Here is a 19,010-nt window from a genome sequence, read left to right on the forward strand (position 1 = left end):
ACGGACTTTCCTGCCCAGCCTCGCTTTGAACTACAATCCTCAGATCTCAGCCTCCTGAGTAGCTAGGATTATAGGTGTGAGCCACCAGTGTCTGGCATTTCTTTCCCTTTTATACAAAGCAAAAGACCTGAGACTAGATATCCATCTTCCAAGAGCTTAAGTCAAACCCATTGACTCATGGTCCATGTTGTCAAGTCTGTAGTCTGAAAGCAACATCAAGGAGTATATAAACATGCAAGCAAAGGAGACAAATCACAAAACAGGTCAAATCAAGAGGAAGGAAAGCTAGGTCTGGAGGGAGTTCCTGGGGTACCCAAGAACAGTGGGAAGTAAATGAAACCACCCCCCATACAGAATATCTTCTTTGGCTTAAGAACACCCACCAGAAAGATGAACATGGAGGCAAGTAGGGAGACAGAAAATGTACATTTTGAATACACAGGATCAAAAGGTAGGAAGATAGAGTGTGGGACTGCAGGAAGGACCTTGGCAGGAGAGGAGGGGAGAGTTGGCGCTTTAGAAAGATGAGGGCCTATGGAGGCGAATGAGTAGGTAATAACAAAAGGACTCGAGGGTGGCTCACACCTGTCATCCTAGCTACTCAAGAAGCTGAGATCTGAGGATTGTAGTCTGAAGCCAACCTTGGCAGGAAAGTCTGGGAGACTCATCTCCAGTTAATCACAGAAAACTGGAAGTGGTGCTCTGGCTAAAAGTGGTAGAGCACTGGCCTTGAGCAAAAAGGAGCTCAGGGACAGTGCCCAGGCCCTGAGTTCAAGCCCCAGAACTGACCAAAAAAAGACACTAGAGAATTCTTCATAGCCTGGTTTGCATTCTGGATCGTGGTACGAGGCATATTTTTATGGAGTGATCTAGACAACTGAATGCTAGCTATATACATTTGTGGCTTCCTTATGTAAGTCTTTATTATCAGTATTTATTTGCTTTTTTAATGTTTATGTTTTCTCATTAATTTTGATTCCCTCTGTTGAAGTTGATATTTGAAGTACTCTCCTGTGAGAACCTTACCTAATGGCCTTTTGCAGAGGAGTTGTAGCTGAATATTGGTGTGGGCTTGGGTTTTTCTTTTCTTTTGGTTACAATGGCGCTGACATTCAAATCAGAGCAATCCATTTCTGATTAATGTATGTTATTAGCTCTGGCAGGATGGCAAGACATGAGACAGATACTGTTTTGTATATTAGAGAAACCTAGATAAGCAAACAGAGAATGAAGAGATTGCCTTTATTAGAAAAGCAATCTTTTGTGATATTTCTTGGTACCAAGCAATGAGTTTTTAATAAAAACTGAATAGATAGGGCACTCATGTGTTCAGTCTTGCTCTCCCTCTTTGGCTCCAGTTATATATGATTTCATGATGCCAGCAAGAGGCTTGCTGACTTGTCAGTTCATCAAAAGTTGCTAAAGGAAAGTCAATACAGAGGAAGCTCTAATCATCCTTGGGACTATATTGGACTGCTGTGTGTCCAAGTTTTTCTCTTCTCCATGGTGGTGTAACTAATGGTCAGATCTGTGCCCTTGCTATAAAGGGTGACAATCTCATTTTGTTTCTCTTCCTCTCGCTAAAAGACTAGAGGCTGACTCCTTGGAAGAGTTATTAACGCCAGCTCTGTGTAGCCAAGTGTTGCTTCTCCTCCCTTTCTTCTTCAGTCATATTTACGGTAACTCCTTTCTTTCTCACATTTGCCCTCCTCTGGACCTATATCTTTGAGGCCCTGCTTTCACTCCCTGTGCATCAGCTCCAAAAGGAATTAATTTGCTCTTTCTTCCAGTGGAGCAGTGTGGTCCTGGTGTCCCTAGTGCAAATGAGATTGTGACACTGCCATTCAAACTGTGGAACCAACATAATTGTGTGAACCAACATTTTCTAGTAGAAGTCATGCATTTGATGCAAGAAATCTGCCCACAGGAAGAATATGGTGTTTCAGTAGGATGCGTGTGTTTGTGTGTGTGCGCGCATGCGCGAGCCAATCCTGAGGCTTGAACTATGAGCCTGGGCACTGGCCCTGAGCTTTTTTGCTTAAGGCTAGCACTCGACCACTTAAGCCACAACTCCACTTCTGGATTTTTGCTGATTAATTGATGGTTAATAAGAGTCCCACAAACATCTCTGTCTGAGCGGGCTTCAAACCTCGATTACAGGAATGAGCCTTCAGTACCTGACTTATTTTAGAAATTTCACGAAAATATGAAACATTAACCAATTCATTGAAAATTAATGATAATACTGACACCAGGTGCTGACATTTTTTTCTTCAAGTAGGGGGTATATTTTTGGAAAGAAATACTCTAATGGAAAAAAACCTTATTGTCTTATATATTCTTTGTAAACATCTCTAATTTCTGACTTAATAATAGACAATTGGGTTCTCATATCTGCTGTGCATTCAATCTGGTTTGATTTAGGAACACTTGATCTTCCACAGATATATAATAGATAAGGAACTGTGTTTTCATATCCTTTTCAGATGATTAAGGATATGTCTGTCTGATAATATACAAAAATATGGCAAGTGGTAATTTCTTTCTCTGTGTGTGTTATCTCTTTTTTTTGTAATTTCTTAATGGCTACTTACAATAGAGAAGGAACAAATATTTCCATTAAATGGTCACCTTCTATTACATTACAATATCTTTCACTGTGCATGAATCTTTAGACATTATATACTTTTTGTATTATGATGCATTGGCTATTTGAAAAATATTGGTCACTGGGTTATACTGCCCTGTCAAACATGAACATGCTTCATTATACAATATCAAAATATTATGTTTATATGTGTCACCACTGTTTTAACCTGAAAAGCATTTAACAATTGGAAAACTGTCAAGCTTCATGTGAAAGACACAAAGGTTTCTTTCCTTCAAAATTATAGTTTGAATATACACATTTTAATCTTGGCATTGAATACTTGTCAGTGTTTTCCTTGAAATGGTGGGTTTGCCTGCTTGTGAGAAAAGGCTTGCCAATTTTCAAGTTTGAAGACATTTTGTCTATCAGTCTTTCAAGTAAAAATGATATTTCATCAAAGTAAGTCTAGTCTGTGACATAATTCAAACACCCATGTGCTTTTTCTCACACGTGACCACCATACTTCAGCATGTACTGCATTCACACCTTCCATTTCATACTGTTAAAAAGACATGTACCTGGATGCCGGTGACTCGTGCCTATAATCCTAGCTACTCAGGAGACTGGGATCTGAGGACGTGGTTCAAGACCAGCCTGCACAGAAGAGTCAGTGAGACTCTTACCTGCAGTTAACCAGCAAAAAGCCAGACGTAGAGCTATTTTCACATGGTAGAGCTCCAGCCTTGAGCAGAAAAAAAACAAGCAAGAGCAATAAGCCCCAATTCCAGGAAAAAAAGACATGTAGTCAAGGGTTGGAACTTAATTAACTTAATCTTTACTTTTTCTTCATGTTCATTTTTAAGTGAAATTGGCTTTTAGAAAAGTGTGTATGTTGGGGAGTGAAACAATGAAAGTATCATAATTTGGTGTCACTCACTGCACTGACTTAAGATGGGGTTTGAGATTTTTAATAATCCTTACCCCTCCAACAGAGATTCCATTCCTTCATTGCAAACGCCATCACATCTGCCTAAGGAAAGTCTATACATTTTAACATTATTCCACACTTTGAGTAGTTCAGCACTACAAATGGCTCCTCTTTGGCATGTTTTCACTTGCTTAATATCTCTGATAGTTGATTGGTGCTGATACTAGATAAATGTCAGCAAAATAGCAATCCCTGGCCATGTCTGTAGATTTAACCATCTGCAAAACAGAAACACAATCTGTAGAGGACATATTAATTTCATTTTTCTGTTCATTGAGTTGGTTTCTCTCTCACTGGAAAGTGGCATGATTCCATCTACTGACTTTTCATCCGGCAGACATTCAACAGTGTTCGCCCTAGAATGCTTAATAGTTTTCCCACTATTGCATGTACTCCTCCAGCAAGCGCAATGCACTGAATTATTCTATAGCATGTGTCAGTGGCTTTTTTCATTTCTATTTGGAAAGGCTTTAACAAACAGTTTTGACTTTTAAAGAGCTCCCAACATTTACTTTAAATATTGAATTCCATTTTCTTGAAACTCTGAATGATTGATGTCAAGATAACTCTACAACATAGCTTAGACTGTAATACTATTTTCAAATGTTCTGTTGTATGAAACACAATGAGATAAATTTCTTTGTGGGGATAAGGTCAAGAGAGAGATAGTTTTTGTTTCTTTTTCATTGTTGGTGGTGGTAGTGGTCCTGGGGCTTGGACTCGGGCCTGAGCTCTGTCCCTGAACTTCACTCAAGGCTAGCACTCTACCACTTTGAGCCACAGTGCCACTTCTGGTTTTCTGGTTGTTCATTGGTGAAGAGTCTCATAGACTTTCCTGCCCAGGCTGGCTTTGAACCACAATCCTTAGATCTCAGCCTCTGAGTAGCTAGGATAAAGGACATGAGCCACCACACCCAGTGCTTTTGTTTCTTTTTTGCCATGTTGAACTTAAAATCCAGGGATGCATGCAAGGCCAGGACTGAACCACTCATGTTACCAGCCCTCATCATGATTTTTTTTTTTGGCCAGGCTTGAACTCTGGGACTTGGTGCTGTCCATGAACTTCTTTGGCTCATGTCTAGTGCTCTACCGCTTGAGCCACAGCGCCACTTCTATTTTTTTCTGAGTAGGTTGTTGGAGATAAGAGTCTCACAGACTGGACTTTGCTCCCTGGGCTTCCAATCCCAATCCTCAGATCTCAGTCTCTGCGTAGCTAGGATTACAGGGGTGAGCCACCTGGCTATGATTTTCCTTCTTAATTACAATTGTAATCTATAAAGTAGATTCTTGTTTTCCATGTGTCAGCTAATAAAGTAATAAGTTCATTTCCTACTTTTCTAAAAACCTTTACATATTATAGTTCCAGGGTAAGCAACAGACTCTTTCATAATCTGCATGTCTTGAAGCTAACCATCATTCTATAACATCTGAAAATATTTTGAGAATAACATTGATTTTATTGTAAAATAAAATATAAGACAAAAAATTAAAGAATGAATATTACACCTATGAGTCATAGATGGATTTTAAAATATTTTTAAATGCCCTTATATATTTGTGAGAACATGAGTGATAAGAGGCCAATAAAATCTTCAGCTTATTGGGAAAATAAGGTTGCCCATATCTCCTGAGAGAGTTACAGGAAAGTATAAAAAGCGCACTGAAGGAAGTACAACTATAAACTTGGAAGAGCACTGAAGAGGCTGTTGAGATGGTGTTGTTTTAGCAGAACAACTTTAAGAAATACTAGGCCTCACCCAAATATACTAAATATGAATGTATAATGGGTAAGATTCCTAGGTGATTTATATATACATGAGCATTCCAGGTGGCACTTTAGACCTAAAGATGGAGAAAATTGTTCAAGCTTCCAAGTTCTTTATAAAGAACAGAAAATATAACTTTGTACTTGACTGTAGGAAAGTCCTGAAGAAAAAAACACTAGCAATGCTTTGGTTTCTTTGGCTTGGGCAAGTGAGTAAGCAATGATGGTTTTTCACTGGGATAGAAACATAGAGATTGGCAGATTTGGAGAAGTGGTATTTAAAGTCAATCTTGAGTTCATGAGTTACACTGAGTTCTCTTTTTATGTGGCCACCCTCCCGGCCCCTATTGTTGGTCTTACATGGTTAAACAACATCATCAGCTGTGAGCTCTGAAAAGGATTCGTGTTGTATAAGAAACCTCAACAAGTGGTGCTGTGGCTCAAAGTGGTAGAGCACTAGCCTCGAGTGAAAAGCTCAGGGAGAGTGGGCACCCAGACCCGGAGTTCAAGCCCCACAACCAACAACAACAACAAAAATCCAAATTCTTGCCAGGCACCAGTAGCACCTGCCTATACTCCTAGCCACTCAGGAGGCTGAAATCTGTGGATCATGATTCAAACCCAGCCAGACAGGAAAGTCTGTGAGACTCTCATCGCCAGTAAACTAGTCAGAAAAAATAGGAGGTAGTGCTGTGGTTCAAGTGGTAGAGTGCTAGCTAGCCTTGAGCCCAAAGAGGTTCAGGGACAAAGCCTAGGCCTGAGTTTAAGGCCTGGGACCGACAAAAAAAAAATCTCTAGCACACAAGTGGAATGGTATTTTCAGCTCAGACTCTCATCTGTGGTACCTTTTCCAAGTGCACATTTGTCAGCAGAATCCTTTTTTTTTTTTTTTTGGCCAGTCCTGGGCCTTGGACTCAGGGCCTGAGCACTGTCCCTGGCTTCTTCCCGCTCAAGGCTAGCACTCTGCCACTTGAGCCACAGCGCCGCTTCTGGCCGTTTTCTGTATATGTGGTGCTGGGGAATCGAACCTAGGGCCTCGTGTATCCGAGGCAGGCACTCTTGCCACTAGGCTATATCCCCAGCCCAGCAGAATCCTTTTAATATCTTCCAAAAGTTTCCAGTTGAAGACTTCTTGTCAATACTATTACTTGATACTTACCTATGTGCCTGACTGGCAGAGCCAGGATTCTTACACATTGCCGCAGGGAACAGAAGGTAAGCAGTGGGTTTTCAGAAGAGATAAGTTGGATTTTCGTATGTCTGGGAGTGACATCTTCCTTTGAACCATGATTTTACTTCATCTTCATATGTCAGTCACATTCCATGGGCATTGGTTGCTCTGTGTTCATTTTACAGATGAAGAAATTGAGTTTTAAGGAAATTAAATGTCTTACCTAGAGTTGTTGAAATATGAATTTGAGCTGCTGCTGAGCACTGGTGGTTTATGCCTGTAATCCTAGTTACTGATAACTGAAATATGAGGATCATGGTTCAAAGTCAGCCTGGACCAGAAAGTCTGTGAGACTACTAAAACTACCCCAGAAAAGCCAGAGGTAGAGCTGTGGTTCAAGTGGTAGAGTGCTAGCCTTGAGCAAAAGAAGCTTGGGGCCAGCACCCAGGCCATGAAATTAAGCCTCAGGACCAGAAAAAAAAAAGAGTTCGAGCTGTGACTTGAACCCGGGTCTCCTAATTCCAAACTGTACTCATTTCAATACAACACAGTAAGTAGTACATCAACTCAACAGGAAACCGATCTGTGGGAGTTTCGTTCCTGTTTCAAAGACTCCAATTTCCAGAATTGACTTGGATGAAATGTTTAAATAATGGCATCTGAGTTCTTAAAATAGCTTGATTCATAATACATTACAGATGATTACTGAGCTTTTATTTTAATGGTCAAGCAGTTAATAATGAGGCATAGCAAAATGTCTCTGGAGTGTGGCAGGGGGGCTGAGAGGGAATTGGTTACATTGTTCATTATCCTCTCCAGATCAATCAATAGTTAATTAATAATGATGTGCTTCCTGAAGTACAAGGTTATAAATTAATTTAACGCTCATATGCATATTTTCTGTTGGGAAAAAAGTAAGTAAAAAATGCCTGACATGCCCATCTCATTGTAAGAAAATGTATGTAATGATTACAAGCATATAATAAGAGTGGTTTGCTTAGCCAAATGTTTGTTCATTTTTGTTAATCAGTATTCATTTGAGCTTACTTCCATGCAGTTGGAAGAAGCAGTGCAATCAGTTGAGTAGTGTGGCAGATTTAAATCAGTAATAAAAGCCCAAGGGAAATTAACAAGACAAAACATTAACCACAGACTAAACATTAACATATATTAGCATTTTTATTATACCTGTGGAATTGTTAAATGGCCAGGGCGACTACTACGATTGAAAAAAAACTCCATGTCTTCTATCATATAATTTCAATGTATGTTTTGTTTTAAAACTTTTAAGATTTAATTAAACAAAATTGTACAATACAATTCAGTAGAAGAAAGCTTCTTATTGTTGTGCGGGTGGGGGTGTATGGATGCATGCTGATACCAGAGCTTGAACTCGGGGCCTCATACTGGCCTTTGTCACGCATGGCTGGCTACCTCTTCAGCTCCCCTTATTTTGTTTAAAGTGAAAACAATTTTCAGTCCCACTTTGGACCCCAAGTACCCCCCAAAACAAAAGACATAGGTAATTCTCCTCCAAAAAGGACCACAAGATGAGAGTTTACATTTAAATTGCATAATCCTGCAGGAATATTTACATTCTTTAGGGCTCTGATGACTCCATCTATGATCAAAAACTGAATGTATAGCAGCTCTTTAGCAAAATGGTCCTTAAAACATTTTTGAGGCCACAATGATCAGCCAAGGTCTATCTAGAAAGTTATTCTATACTTAAACTACAAAAGTCTTAAGTCTTAGAGCCTTGAGGTGCAGCTCCTAAAGAGGGGAGTTGTGTTGATCACTGAGTATGTTTCCACTGCACAGCCATAACCAGTCTCCAGCATTGTTAGATTTCTGAGGACAGTGTTCATGACACTTTCAATGCCATACACTCACTCTTGAGAGCTTTTCCATTTTGCTTCTGTGTCTCCCCTCTCCTTTTCCGTCTATCACCTCCCTCCTTCTATTATGCACCATTTAAGTTCAAACGCACGGACTCAGGCACACACACACACACACACACACACACACACACACACACACACACACCTCTGATGTGATATATTTCATGAGACATAATTCATCTAGAGGAAAGCTTATCCTTTAGTGCTAGTAAAAGAGAGATGCAGATACATGTTAATGTCATAGCATTCTCTCCCCACCTCCCTTATTTTATTTATTTTTGGTTTTCTAACCTTTTAGGCTAGTATGGCTAAAGACTTGGTTCTTCTTGTGTTCTCTAACCAAATGAGTAGCCTGGGTTGTATAGTTAGGGGGCATCTGTAAAAGATACAGTTAGGTCAAACATCATGCTATAACTGGAAATTGTAGGAATTAAATTATAGTGGACCCAAAAAATCTGGATTCCCAATAAGCAGAAGATGGGACTCTAGTGGGACTCTAGTAATTATTCCAGCAGATATTGACATGGGGGCTTTTTTATGCTTGCTAATTGTCTCTTATCTGGAAGACCAAGGAATTTAGAGCATTCTATTGGCTTACTGCTGCTAGAAATACTGCCTGACACCTAAATTAAAAATGAATAGCAGTTTTCTACTTGTCTTGAACAGCTAGCCTTTCTGTGTAGTATGGGGTGTGTGTGTGTGTGTGTGTGTGTGTGTGTGTGTTTGTGTGTGTGTGTATTTGTTCTTCATCATCACTGTTTTCTAATGACAGGTGAGGTAGTCATTGATTACCAAGAGAAACCTGTCATAGAGAGAAGGATCAGAAACAAACACGAGTTTTAGAGTCAGAAAAAAACAGTATTCAAACCAGACACTGGTGGCTCAGGAGGCTGAGATCTGAGGATCAAGGTTTGAGGTCAGCTGGGGCAGGAGAGTCCATTATCTCCAATTAACCACAAGAAAGACAGAAATGGAGCTGTGGCTCAAGTGTAGAGTGTTAGCCTGGAGCAAAAAATGTCAGGGACAGCACCCAAGGTCTAAGTTCAAGCCTCTAGGAGTAGCACACACAAAAAAAGCAAAACCAGTATTCAGGTCCCAGCTCTGCCATTTAGTACCTCTCTGACCTACTTAAATTGCTAAACATGTGTGAGCCTGTTTCTTTATCTGCAAAATGGAGATTGTAGTAACACTCAAACTGTATACCTCAGAGGGCTAATATAAGACTCATCAGAAAGAATCAAGAATGGATGTAGAAGTTATGTGTAAACCACTAGGCTGGAGTAAGGTACTGTTTTTCACATGTGAGATATTGATGTTTTTGAAAAGTATGCAGTATAGGCCATCTACTCAGAAATCTACTCAGAAGACCTAGGGTTTCTTTGTAGCCCTTGAGAGTTCCACAACCAACAGCCAATAGGGAGCTGAGAATGAAGATGGTTAGATGTTGAACCAATAGAGTATTTGCATTTCTTGACATATCAATTTTTGGGATACAGGTGTGGATTCCATCAGACCAAATGCTTTGCATGACTCCAAAAGCTAGTGTAATGGTGGTCTTCACATCCCACTGACCTAAAATATGGGAAATCAGCAAAAGCGAGGTCATTCTCTGCTAGTTGACACTCACCTCTTCTGTGACGTCCACAAGAGACAGGCACGTGATAGGTGCCTACTGCATGCTTGAAGAAAAGGAATGTCCTAATCTTTGAAGACACAGAGATACAAAGAATCTGAACAAACAGAACTTCCTAGATTTGCTCAAATATGTTATCATCACAGCGTAACACCTTTGTCTAATCACATTTCTCCACCAGTAACCACTTCATCAAAATTAACATGCATATGCATAAATGAACTTTCATTCCTGAAGATTCCCCGTGTCCTATAAAATTTACATTGAACATATTTGTATGTTTTTTTTTTCTTGTTAGTCTACCTTTTATTAGGGGTATTTCAGCCACGAATCTAGCAATGGATAAAGATAATCACTCCCCTCCATGGTAACATATGTTCTAGGGAAATAATCTTCACCTTTCCCTCCCCCAAGAGAACACAGATTAAAATATGGCACTTCAGGTTTTCTTCCTTTGTATAAGTAACTACAACAAGAATGAAGCTGTGGCATAGGTCATATCAATGTACTGGGGCAGGCTATGGTGCTGCATACCTGTAATCTCAGCTACTTGGGAGGTGAAGGTTGGAGGAGGATGGTCTAAGGCCAGCTCAAGTAAACGCATAGGACTCTTTTTTTTTTCTATTTATTGTCAAAGTGATGTACAGAGAAGTTTCAGTTTCATGTTAGGCCTTGGATACATTTCTTGTACTGTTTGTTACCTCTTCCCTCATTCCCCCCTCCCACTCCCCTTTCCCTCTCCCCCCCATGAGTTGTTCAGTTGGTTTACACCGAAAGGTTTTGCAAGTATTGCTTTTGGAGTCATTTGTCTTTTTATCCTTTGTCTCTCGATTTTGATATGCCCTTTCACTTCCCTAGTTCTAATACCTGTATACACGGTTTCCAATGTGCTCAGATAAGATACAGTGATAGTTCAGGTACAACCACAGGAAGGGGTTACAAGAGGATCATCAACAATAGAAGCTACGGTTTCACATGGCATGTTGAAAGTAATTACAACAGTGATATAACAGTCGTTTCCATAACAGTATGGAGATTCCTCAGAAGGCTAAACACAGAGTTCCCCTATGACCCAGCAACCCCACTATTGGGCATCTACCCCAAAGACCACAAACAAGAACACACTAAAGCCACCAGCACAACAATGTTCATCACAGCACAATTTGTCAAAGCTAAAATATGGAACCAACCCAGATGCCCCTCGGTAGATGAATGGATCAGGAAAATGTGGTATATATACACAATGGAAATTTTATGCCTCTATCAGAAAGAATGACATTGCCCCATTTGTAAGGAAATGGAAGGACTTGGAAAAAATTATACTAAGTGAAGTGAGGCAGACCCAAAGAAACATGGACTCTATGGTCTCCCTCATAGGGAATAATTAGCACAAGTTTAGGCTAGTCACAGCAGAGGATCACAAGAGCCCAATAGCTATACCCTTACGAACGCATAAGATGATGCTAAGTGAAATAGGACTCTATCTTTAAAAAAATGTTTAAAAAAGCAAAGTCCTGGGAGTACAGATCAGGTAGTAGAGTACCTGCCTACCAAGCTCAAGGCCCTGAGCGTAATTCCTAGTACCCTCACATCATGATTGAGAAGTGCAAGTAGGGCTATACATGAATGAACCTGAAGCTGGAGAGCCTTTTGTAAAGTAAATAAGCCAGCTATAGAAAGGCAAATGTTACACACTCTCACACATACAAAGTATAAAAGTTGATCTCTACCATTTGCTGATGGCCCTAGAAGTTGGCAAGGATTGAGGAGAGAGGTAGGAGGAAGAGACTGGCTAACAGGTCCAAAAAGTACAGTTCAGAGGACTAAGTTTTAGTGTTGAATAACATAATAAGGTTATTGTATAGCTCACAATAATTTATGGTATATTTCAAACTAGAACATTTTAAATGTTTTCAGCACAAAGCAACGATAACTGTTTGAAGTGATAGGTATGCTAATTACCCTGATTTGATAGTTATACATTATATCCATGTGTTGATAGGACATTGTATACCTCCATGAAAATGTATAATTATGTGTCAATCAAAGAGAAAGGGGTGGAGTTGTACGTCAGGCCCAGCCCACTGGGTTCTGCAGTCTATTTTATTAGCTCCAGTAGTATAATTGCATCACATTTGCATGAGGGCAACATCTCTGGACCCTGAAGGGAAGGAAAGGCTGTCTTGCTTTTTTGTGTCTGTTTTTTGTTTTGTTTTGTTTTCTGCTGGTCCTGGGGCTTGAACACTGGACCTGGACACTGTCCTTGAGCCTCTCCGTGCTCAAGGCTAGCACTCTACCACTTGAGCCACAGTGCCACTTCTGGCTTTTTCTGAATAGTTTATTGGGGATAAGAGTGTCATGAACTTTCCTGCCCTGGCTACCTTCAAACCGTGATCCTGAGATGTCAGCCTCCTGAGTAGCTAGGATTATAGGCATGAGCCACCAGCACCTAGCAAGCCTTGGCTTTTGAAATTCCAGACCCAGTAACACAGCAGAGCACTATGGCTTTCTGTGCCACAGATTCTGGCACATAAACAAATGCACCATTAAGAATCATGGTTCCTGGAAAACAGAAAAGTTTTCTATTCCACACCTCTTGATAGAGGCACTCATGTAGCTAATAAATTCACTCCAACTAACCAAATTTAAAGGTGACAACATTCTGGACTAGGTACATTAGTCAGTGAAAAGAAATGGGATTGCATTTCTTATTTAAGAGCCTCAAAGTCCTGGGAAGGGTACTGATTTCGACAATGCCACTTGGGAGGCGCGCTGGGGAATGAGATGTGGGTGTCGCAGCGGTGTTTTGAGGCTTCTCAAGTGGGAAGCGGTAAGCACTTCTTTAAGGTAAATGCTACTTCTCTTCGTAAAGTATATTTTCTTTTAGTGCCTACTTCTCAAAACAAGCTCGTAATAACTCAGCTCCAGCTCGGTGTGGAGATGATAGACGTGGGGGGAGCTATACTCCACAAATGCTTTGAACCTTAGGGGGAAAAATGCTTCATGATAGAGAAGAAAATACAGCCTGTTTGATAAGGTGGAGCACATTTCCTTTAAGTGACTCGGCTTGACCATGCCATGTTCAATGGCTCAGACTTGTACTTTCTGCATTTGTTCTTAGCCTTCCTACTTTTTGCCTCAGCTGTACCCCCTGGCTGCAGGTTGAGGTACAATGAGGGGGCAGGTACTTTATTTATTTATTTATTTATTTACTTACTTACTTATTTAGGTCGGTCAAGGGGCTTAGAGTGTGGGCCTGGGTGCCGTCCCTGAGCTCTTTGGCTCAAGGCTCTACCACTTTGAGCCACAGCACCACTTCCAGTTTTCTGGTGGCTCATTGGAAATAAGAGTCTCCTGAACTTTTCCTGCATGGGCTGGCTTCCAACTGCAATCCACAGATCTCAGCCTCCTGAGCAGCTAAGATTACAGGCATGTTCCAGGGACATGTGGCTAAGGAGACAGATACTCTTAACAGTCTTGCTGTTACCCAATGAGTGTTTACTGACAGAAAGAACTGACTTTGAATGGATAGGTCATTTTCATAGCTATGATTTCCAGTAGACAGGTTCTTGTTAAAGATTAGATTTTGATGCATGTGGCACAGGCATAAGTCAAGGGAATATGTCCTGTGTATTTGTATGTGCTAAGAAGACTTTGATCCTGCTGAAATGGATTCTCATGTTGCTGTCGGTTCACAGAACAAGAAATGGGTATTTATGGATCAAAAAACAAGATTATACCTCATGAAATTTCACTTACAGTTTAGCCAAGAAAATATGTGAATATCTATAGACATAAAGATATCATGTATAGTTCACTCCTCTGGGATTTTTATATTGTATTTTGTTTTTATCGGCCATGGGGCTTGAACTCAGGGCCTGGAGGCTGTCCCTGAGCTCTTTTGCGCAAGGCTAGTCCTCTACCACTTGAGCCACAGTGCCACTTCCAGTTTTTGAGAGATTAATTGGAGATAGTTTCATGGCCTTTCTTGCCTGGGCTGGCTTTGAACCACCATTCTCAGATCTCAACCTCCCATGTAGCTAGGATTACAGGAGTGAGACACCACTGCCCAGCAGGGAAATCTCCAATAGGCTGTACTCAGAAAGGGATTGTGACTCCTCTGCCTTCACCCCTACCAACCACAGTCTCCCGTCTTCTTTTCCATCAATGGCTGTTAGCGTTTAAACTATATCCACATTTTTTTTACTCTCTTAATAGCTTTATTCTTCTCTTCCAAAGGAAATTGGGGGCGCAAAGTGAAATGCAAGTCTAATTTGTTTCTGCTGTCATATCTGTGAATGTATCATACCACTAAATTATATTTCTTTTTCTTTTCAGATTGGCAAGTTATGTGCCCATTCTCAGCAACGCCAATATAGATCTGCTTATTATCCTGAAGATCTGTTTATTGACAAGAAAGTATTAAAAGTTGCTCATGTAGAACATGAAGAAACCTTATCCAGCCGAAGAAGGTAAGAGAGCTGTTGGGGTTCCTCCCCCTATTTTAGAGTACAATTAACTATTGTATTTTAAGGTCAAAAACCATTGGAGGGAAGTTTCTTAAACAAATGTTATTTAGTTCTTCTGAGTAGAGTGTTTAAGTAAATTCTATCATTTGTCAATGTTAGAGAAAAAAGATACTGCATTTTAGTCAAGCCATATCTGAATGTAAACTTGCCATATGTAAATAGCTAGTACAGCAATATAGAGTGATATAGACTTTCCTTTTCAAGGTCTCTTATTTATTGAACAGAATATTTTCTGCTTACAATCAGATCTTATAGCTTTATGGCTTGGTTTGTGGCTTTTCTCATTACTAACAGTGAGTCAGTGTTTACACTTACACACACACACACGCTTGTGTGATCAAATAAAGTATCTGGTTCATATTGCTTAAAACAACAGTCAAGACACAAAATAGACATTCTTATTCCTTTTATTCTCTTTCCCCATGCAGGTTTCTTCTAACCCTATTCTAATTTCTGGGTTACAATTTGGAGTTATGCTTATCTGAACTAGGGAAGGGAAAGAAAAATGAGGTAGGGTGTAACAAATATGACAAGAAATGTACTCACCACCTTATTATGCAACTGTACCCCCTTGTCGATAAAATGTAATTTTAAAAAAAAGAAATCACATGGGAAGTCTGACACAACTCTAAGAGAACTATGGGACCCCAAAGGACTGCCTATATATCAGGCTTGACAATGGCATAGCTAAGCAGTTGTGGCTTGTGCCTGAAATCGTCCTAGCTACTTCAGGAGGCTGAAATCTGAGGATCAATTCAAAGCTAGCCCCAGCAGGAAAGTCCTTGAGACTGTCATCTTCAATTAACTTCCCAAAAGCCTGTGGCTCAAGTGGTAGAGCACTAGCTTTGAGTAAAACAGCTCAAGGAAAGAGCCCAAGCCCTCAGCCAAGCCTGAAGACCAGCACACTGACAACAACAAACACCCTTTTTTAGCAGTTCTTGTCGACTTAAAGGTAGTTGGGAGAGAGTGACCTACATGTGGGAAACTAGCAAATTAAATAAGTAACATCTCAAATTTGGGCTAAATGATTCCTTTTTTCTGCAGTTACTATCAACGGTTTTGGTGGGGTTTTTTTTGTTTTTTTTTGCCAGTCCTGGGCCTTGGACTCAGGGCCTGAGCCCTGTCCCTGGCTTCTTTTTGCTCAAGGCTAGCACTCTGCCACTTGAGCCACAGCGCCCCTTCTGGCCGTTTTCTGTATACGTGGTGCTGGGGAATCGAACCTAGGGCTTCATGTATGGGAGGCAAGCTCTCTTGCCACTAGGCCATATCCCCAGCCCCACTATCAACGGTTTTTGAAATGATAATTCTTAGTCTTATGTGATCCAATTCAGGATGAGAGCTGGTAGTAATGCTGCTAAGAATGCCCCAAGGAAGCATTTCAAAAAAGCACCCTTTTCTTTTCTCTTGTTGATATCCAAAATGATGGAATTCAAGTTTTCCTGAAGCCCTTTAAAAGTGTAATTCAAGGATGGTCTATGAGTCCTAAAGAGCCTCTCAGGTTGTCTCTCAGGTGAGGAATTCCCTTGGCTAACAGTGCATCTGTATGAAGAAGCTACATTTTTGTTCATACACTTTGACCCAAGCAACATATTTCAATAGATTAAATAGCAAACAAGAACCTGCTTGTTTCTTACCAAGCAAGTTGTACAGATAGCTTTCAAAAGTGAAAAACAGCAGCCAGGTGCCTCACACCTGTCATCCTAGCTACTCAGGAGGCTGAGATCTGAGGATTGCAGTTTGAAGCCAGCCCAGGAAGAAAAGTCCGCATGTTACTTTTACACCAAATCACTGAAAAACTGGAAGTGGTGCTATGGCTCAAGTGGTAGAGTACTAGCCTTGAGCAAAAAGAGGCTCAAGGACAGAGCCCAGGCCCTGAGTTCAAGCCCCATAACCGACCAAAAAAAAAAAATAAGTGAAAAAAGTTACTTTGAAGTTTTTCATAAAACAGTATTGAGAGTATTAGCTTTAAATTTGTTCTGCATTTTAATTTCAAAAATAGTAATTACTGATAGATATCTGCCATAGAAATGGAAACTTTAGGAGATCCTTAGTAATTTTTATGAGGATAAATAAGGGCTCACATCCATCATCCTACCTACTCAGGAGGATCTCAATTTAAAACTGGCCTGGGCAAAAATATCTATGATACTTTATTTCCAAAATAACTAGCAAAACTCAGGGCTGGAGACATGGTTCAAGTGGTAGAGGTCTAGCAGTGCAAGCTAGCCAAGCTAGCCCCAGGCTCTGAGCTCAAACCCTAAAGGAAAATATAATGTGTAAAGGGGTTGCAATAAGTATCTATTGCTAGATAACAAAGGAGTCCCCAAATAGTTATTTAAAACCACCAACATATCCACAGTTTCTGTTTGTCAGAAATATGGGACTAGCTTAACCAGGAGGTGCTCAAAAGTCTCTAAGGACATTTCAATCAAGATGTTGCCTGTGGCTACCGTGAGTTTTTGGGTTGTTTTGTGGTATAGGGGATTAAACTCGGGGCTTCATGCATACTACCACAGAATTACATCTCTTGCCCAAGGCTGCAGTTTTGTCTGAGGTTGGAGAATCCACCCCCAAAGGGATTCATTTATAGATTTAGCAAGTCAGGGCTGTTTATGGAAAAAGGCTTGAGTTGGTCCACATGAATCCCATCAGTCACCTCACAACAGAGAAGCTGGTTTCCCTGAAATAAGTGGTCCATGGAAGACTGCAGAAAGAAAGTGTAAACCCACCATCAACTCTGGCATATATCATTTGTTTGGCGTAAGAACTAATTCCAATATATTCAAAGGGAGGAAATTAAATGATATCTCTTGAATGGAGGAGCTATCAAAGCATTATGAACATATTTTTAAACCACAATAGGCCTACTGACACTAAAATATCTAAGAAGCATTTTTGAATAGCTTCGGAGCTCTTTGGGCATTTTTGTCTCTTTCTGGCAAGGCAGAATCAAGCCATAGTTCAAGGCGGCCTTTACCTTCTCCCCGTCCTTTGTCTATGTGTTCTAGCCCAAATTATGTGGGTCATCAACTTCAGTTGATGGATGTGTAACTAGTAGAAACCTTCCATTCTTGACCAAAGTGTGTTTATGTGTATGTGTGGGTCTCTTTCTTCAGTTCAACAGTAACTTATTAAATACCCATTAGTTTTAGTAAGTGTGCCAGGCACAAAAATGCTAAGACACAGTCTTTTGCTGTCTAGCTTAGTCTAATGGAGAAATAGACTTAAGTACAAATAATGCCACACTATTTGTATGAATACCAAGACAAATAAAAATAGGGAGTAAAGAGACAGCCTACACAGAAAATTTAGGGAGTTACAGCACAGGCTTCCTGGAGGAAGTGGTTGATGAATTTATAATGGAATCCCATGTGGCACTTTTTAAAAAATAAGCATAAAAGTGGGGTGCCTGTGGCTTACACATGTAATCCTTGCTACTCAAGAGGCTGAGATCTGAGGATCATAGTTGAAGCCATCCCAGGCAGGAAAGTCCATGAGACTTTTCTCCAATTAACCAACAAAAAGTCACAAGTGTAGCAATGACACGGTTGTTAAAATACCAGGCTTGAACAAAAAAGCCAAGTGACAGCTCCCAGACTCTGAATTCAAGCCCCAGTACAAACATACAAGTAAGGACAGAGAGAGACAGAGATAGAGACAGACAGAGAGAGACAGAAAGGAAGGGAGGGTGTGAATGAAGGAGAGGGAAGGAGGGAAGGAGGGAGGGGGAGAAGGAGGAAGGAAGGGAAATAAAAGAGAGGATTATAAGAAAAGTAGACAAAACCTGTAGCCTGTATATGATGTTTTTTTCATTGGTCTTTGCAAACCAAAGTGTCAAAGTCTGAGATGGAGGTTTTCTTTCCAAATCCTCAGGTAGAAGAAGCAAAACAAGAGGAGAATGTCAGACTTTATTTTACCTTTCTCAAATAGGCACTGTCAACCCTGTCAGGGAGAGAAAAGAAATGCGAATTCAGATTATCTTTTGCCAAATGCATTGCACCCCCCCCCAAACTGGAGTTGGTAGGAGGTTTTGTTCCGGTCATGTTCGTGCACCTGTAAATTTCTCCCACACTCCTATGCATGTTCCATCTTCAATAGTTAAAAATAAGATCATTAGATTGGAACACTATTCTAGTATTCAGTCTGTAAAGGTGGTGAGCAGGCTGTCTGAATTTGATAATGAGTTGGAAAAACCGTTTGCCTTATTAAAACAACACACAGCAAAAGTGGGATTTCTTTGGTAGCAGGCAGAAGTCATCTGTTTGTTTTGTCTGCCCCCAACTGGGTAAGCTTGCATCACACAACAAATCCTAGAAATAGCTTAGTTCAATTGAAAAGGAATTTTATATTTAATGAGTGGTGTATATATGGACTCAGGGTTCCTTAAGGGATAAATATTGAAAAGACCTCTCAGCAATTTTAAAACAAGGAGG

General features: G+C 40.3%; 1 protein-coding gene across 1 annotated transcript in view; it reads left to right on the plus strand.

The window, feature by feature from the left end:
• Nucleotides 1-19,010, plus strand: part of Gpc3 (glypican 3) — a 393,667-nt gene that overhangs the window by 241,558 nt on the left and 133,099 nt on the right. Inside the window, exon 4 of the mRNA XM_048335774.1 lies at nucleotides 14,387-14,520. Within this exon, the coding sequence (XP_048191731.1) occupies nucleotides 14,387-14,520 (134 nt within the window). The remainder of the gene's footprint in view (nucleotides 1-14,386; nucleotides 14,521-19,010) is intronic.

The sequence above is a fragment of the Perognathus longimembris genome, chromosome 28 (genome assembly GCF_023159225.1).
Source record: "Perognathus longimembris pacificus isolate PPM17 chromosome 28, ASM2315922v1, whole genome shotgun sequence".
NCBI classification, from domain to species: domain Eukaryota; kingdom Metazoa; phylum Chordata; class Mammalia; order Rodentia; family Heteromyidae; genus Perognathus; species Perognathus longimembris.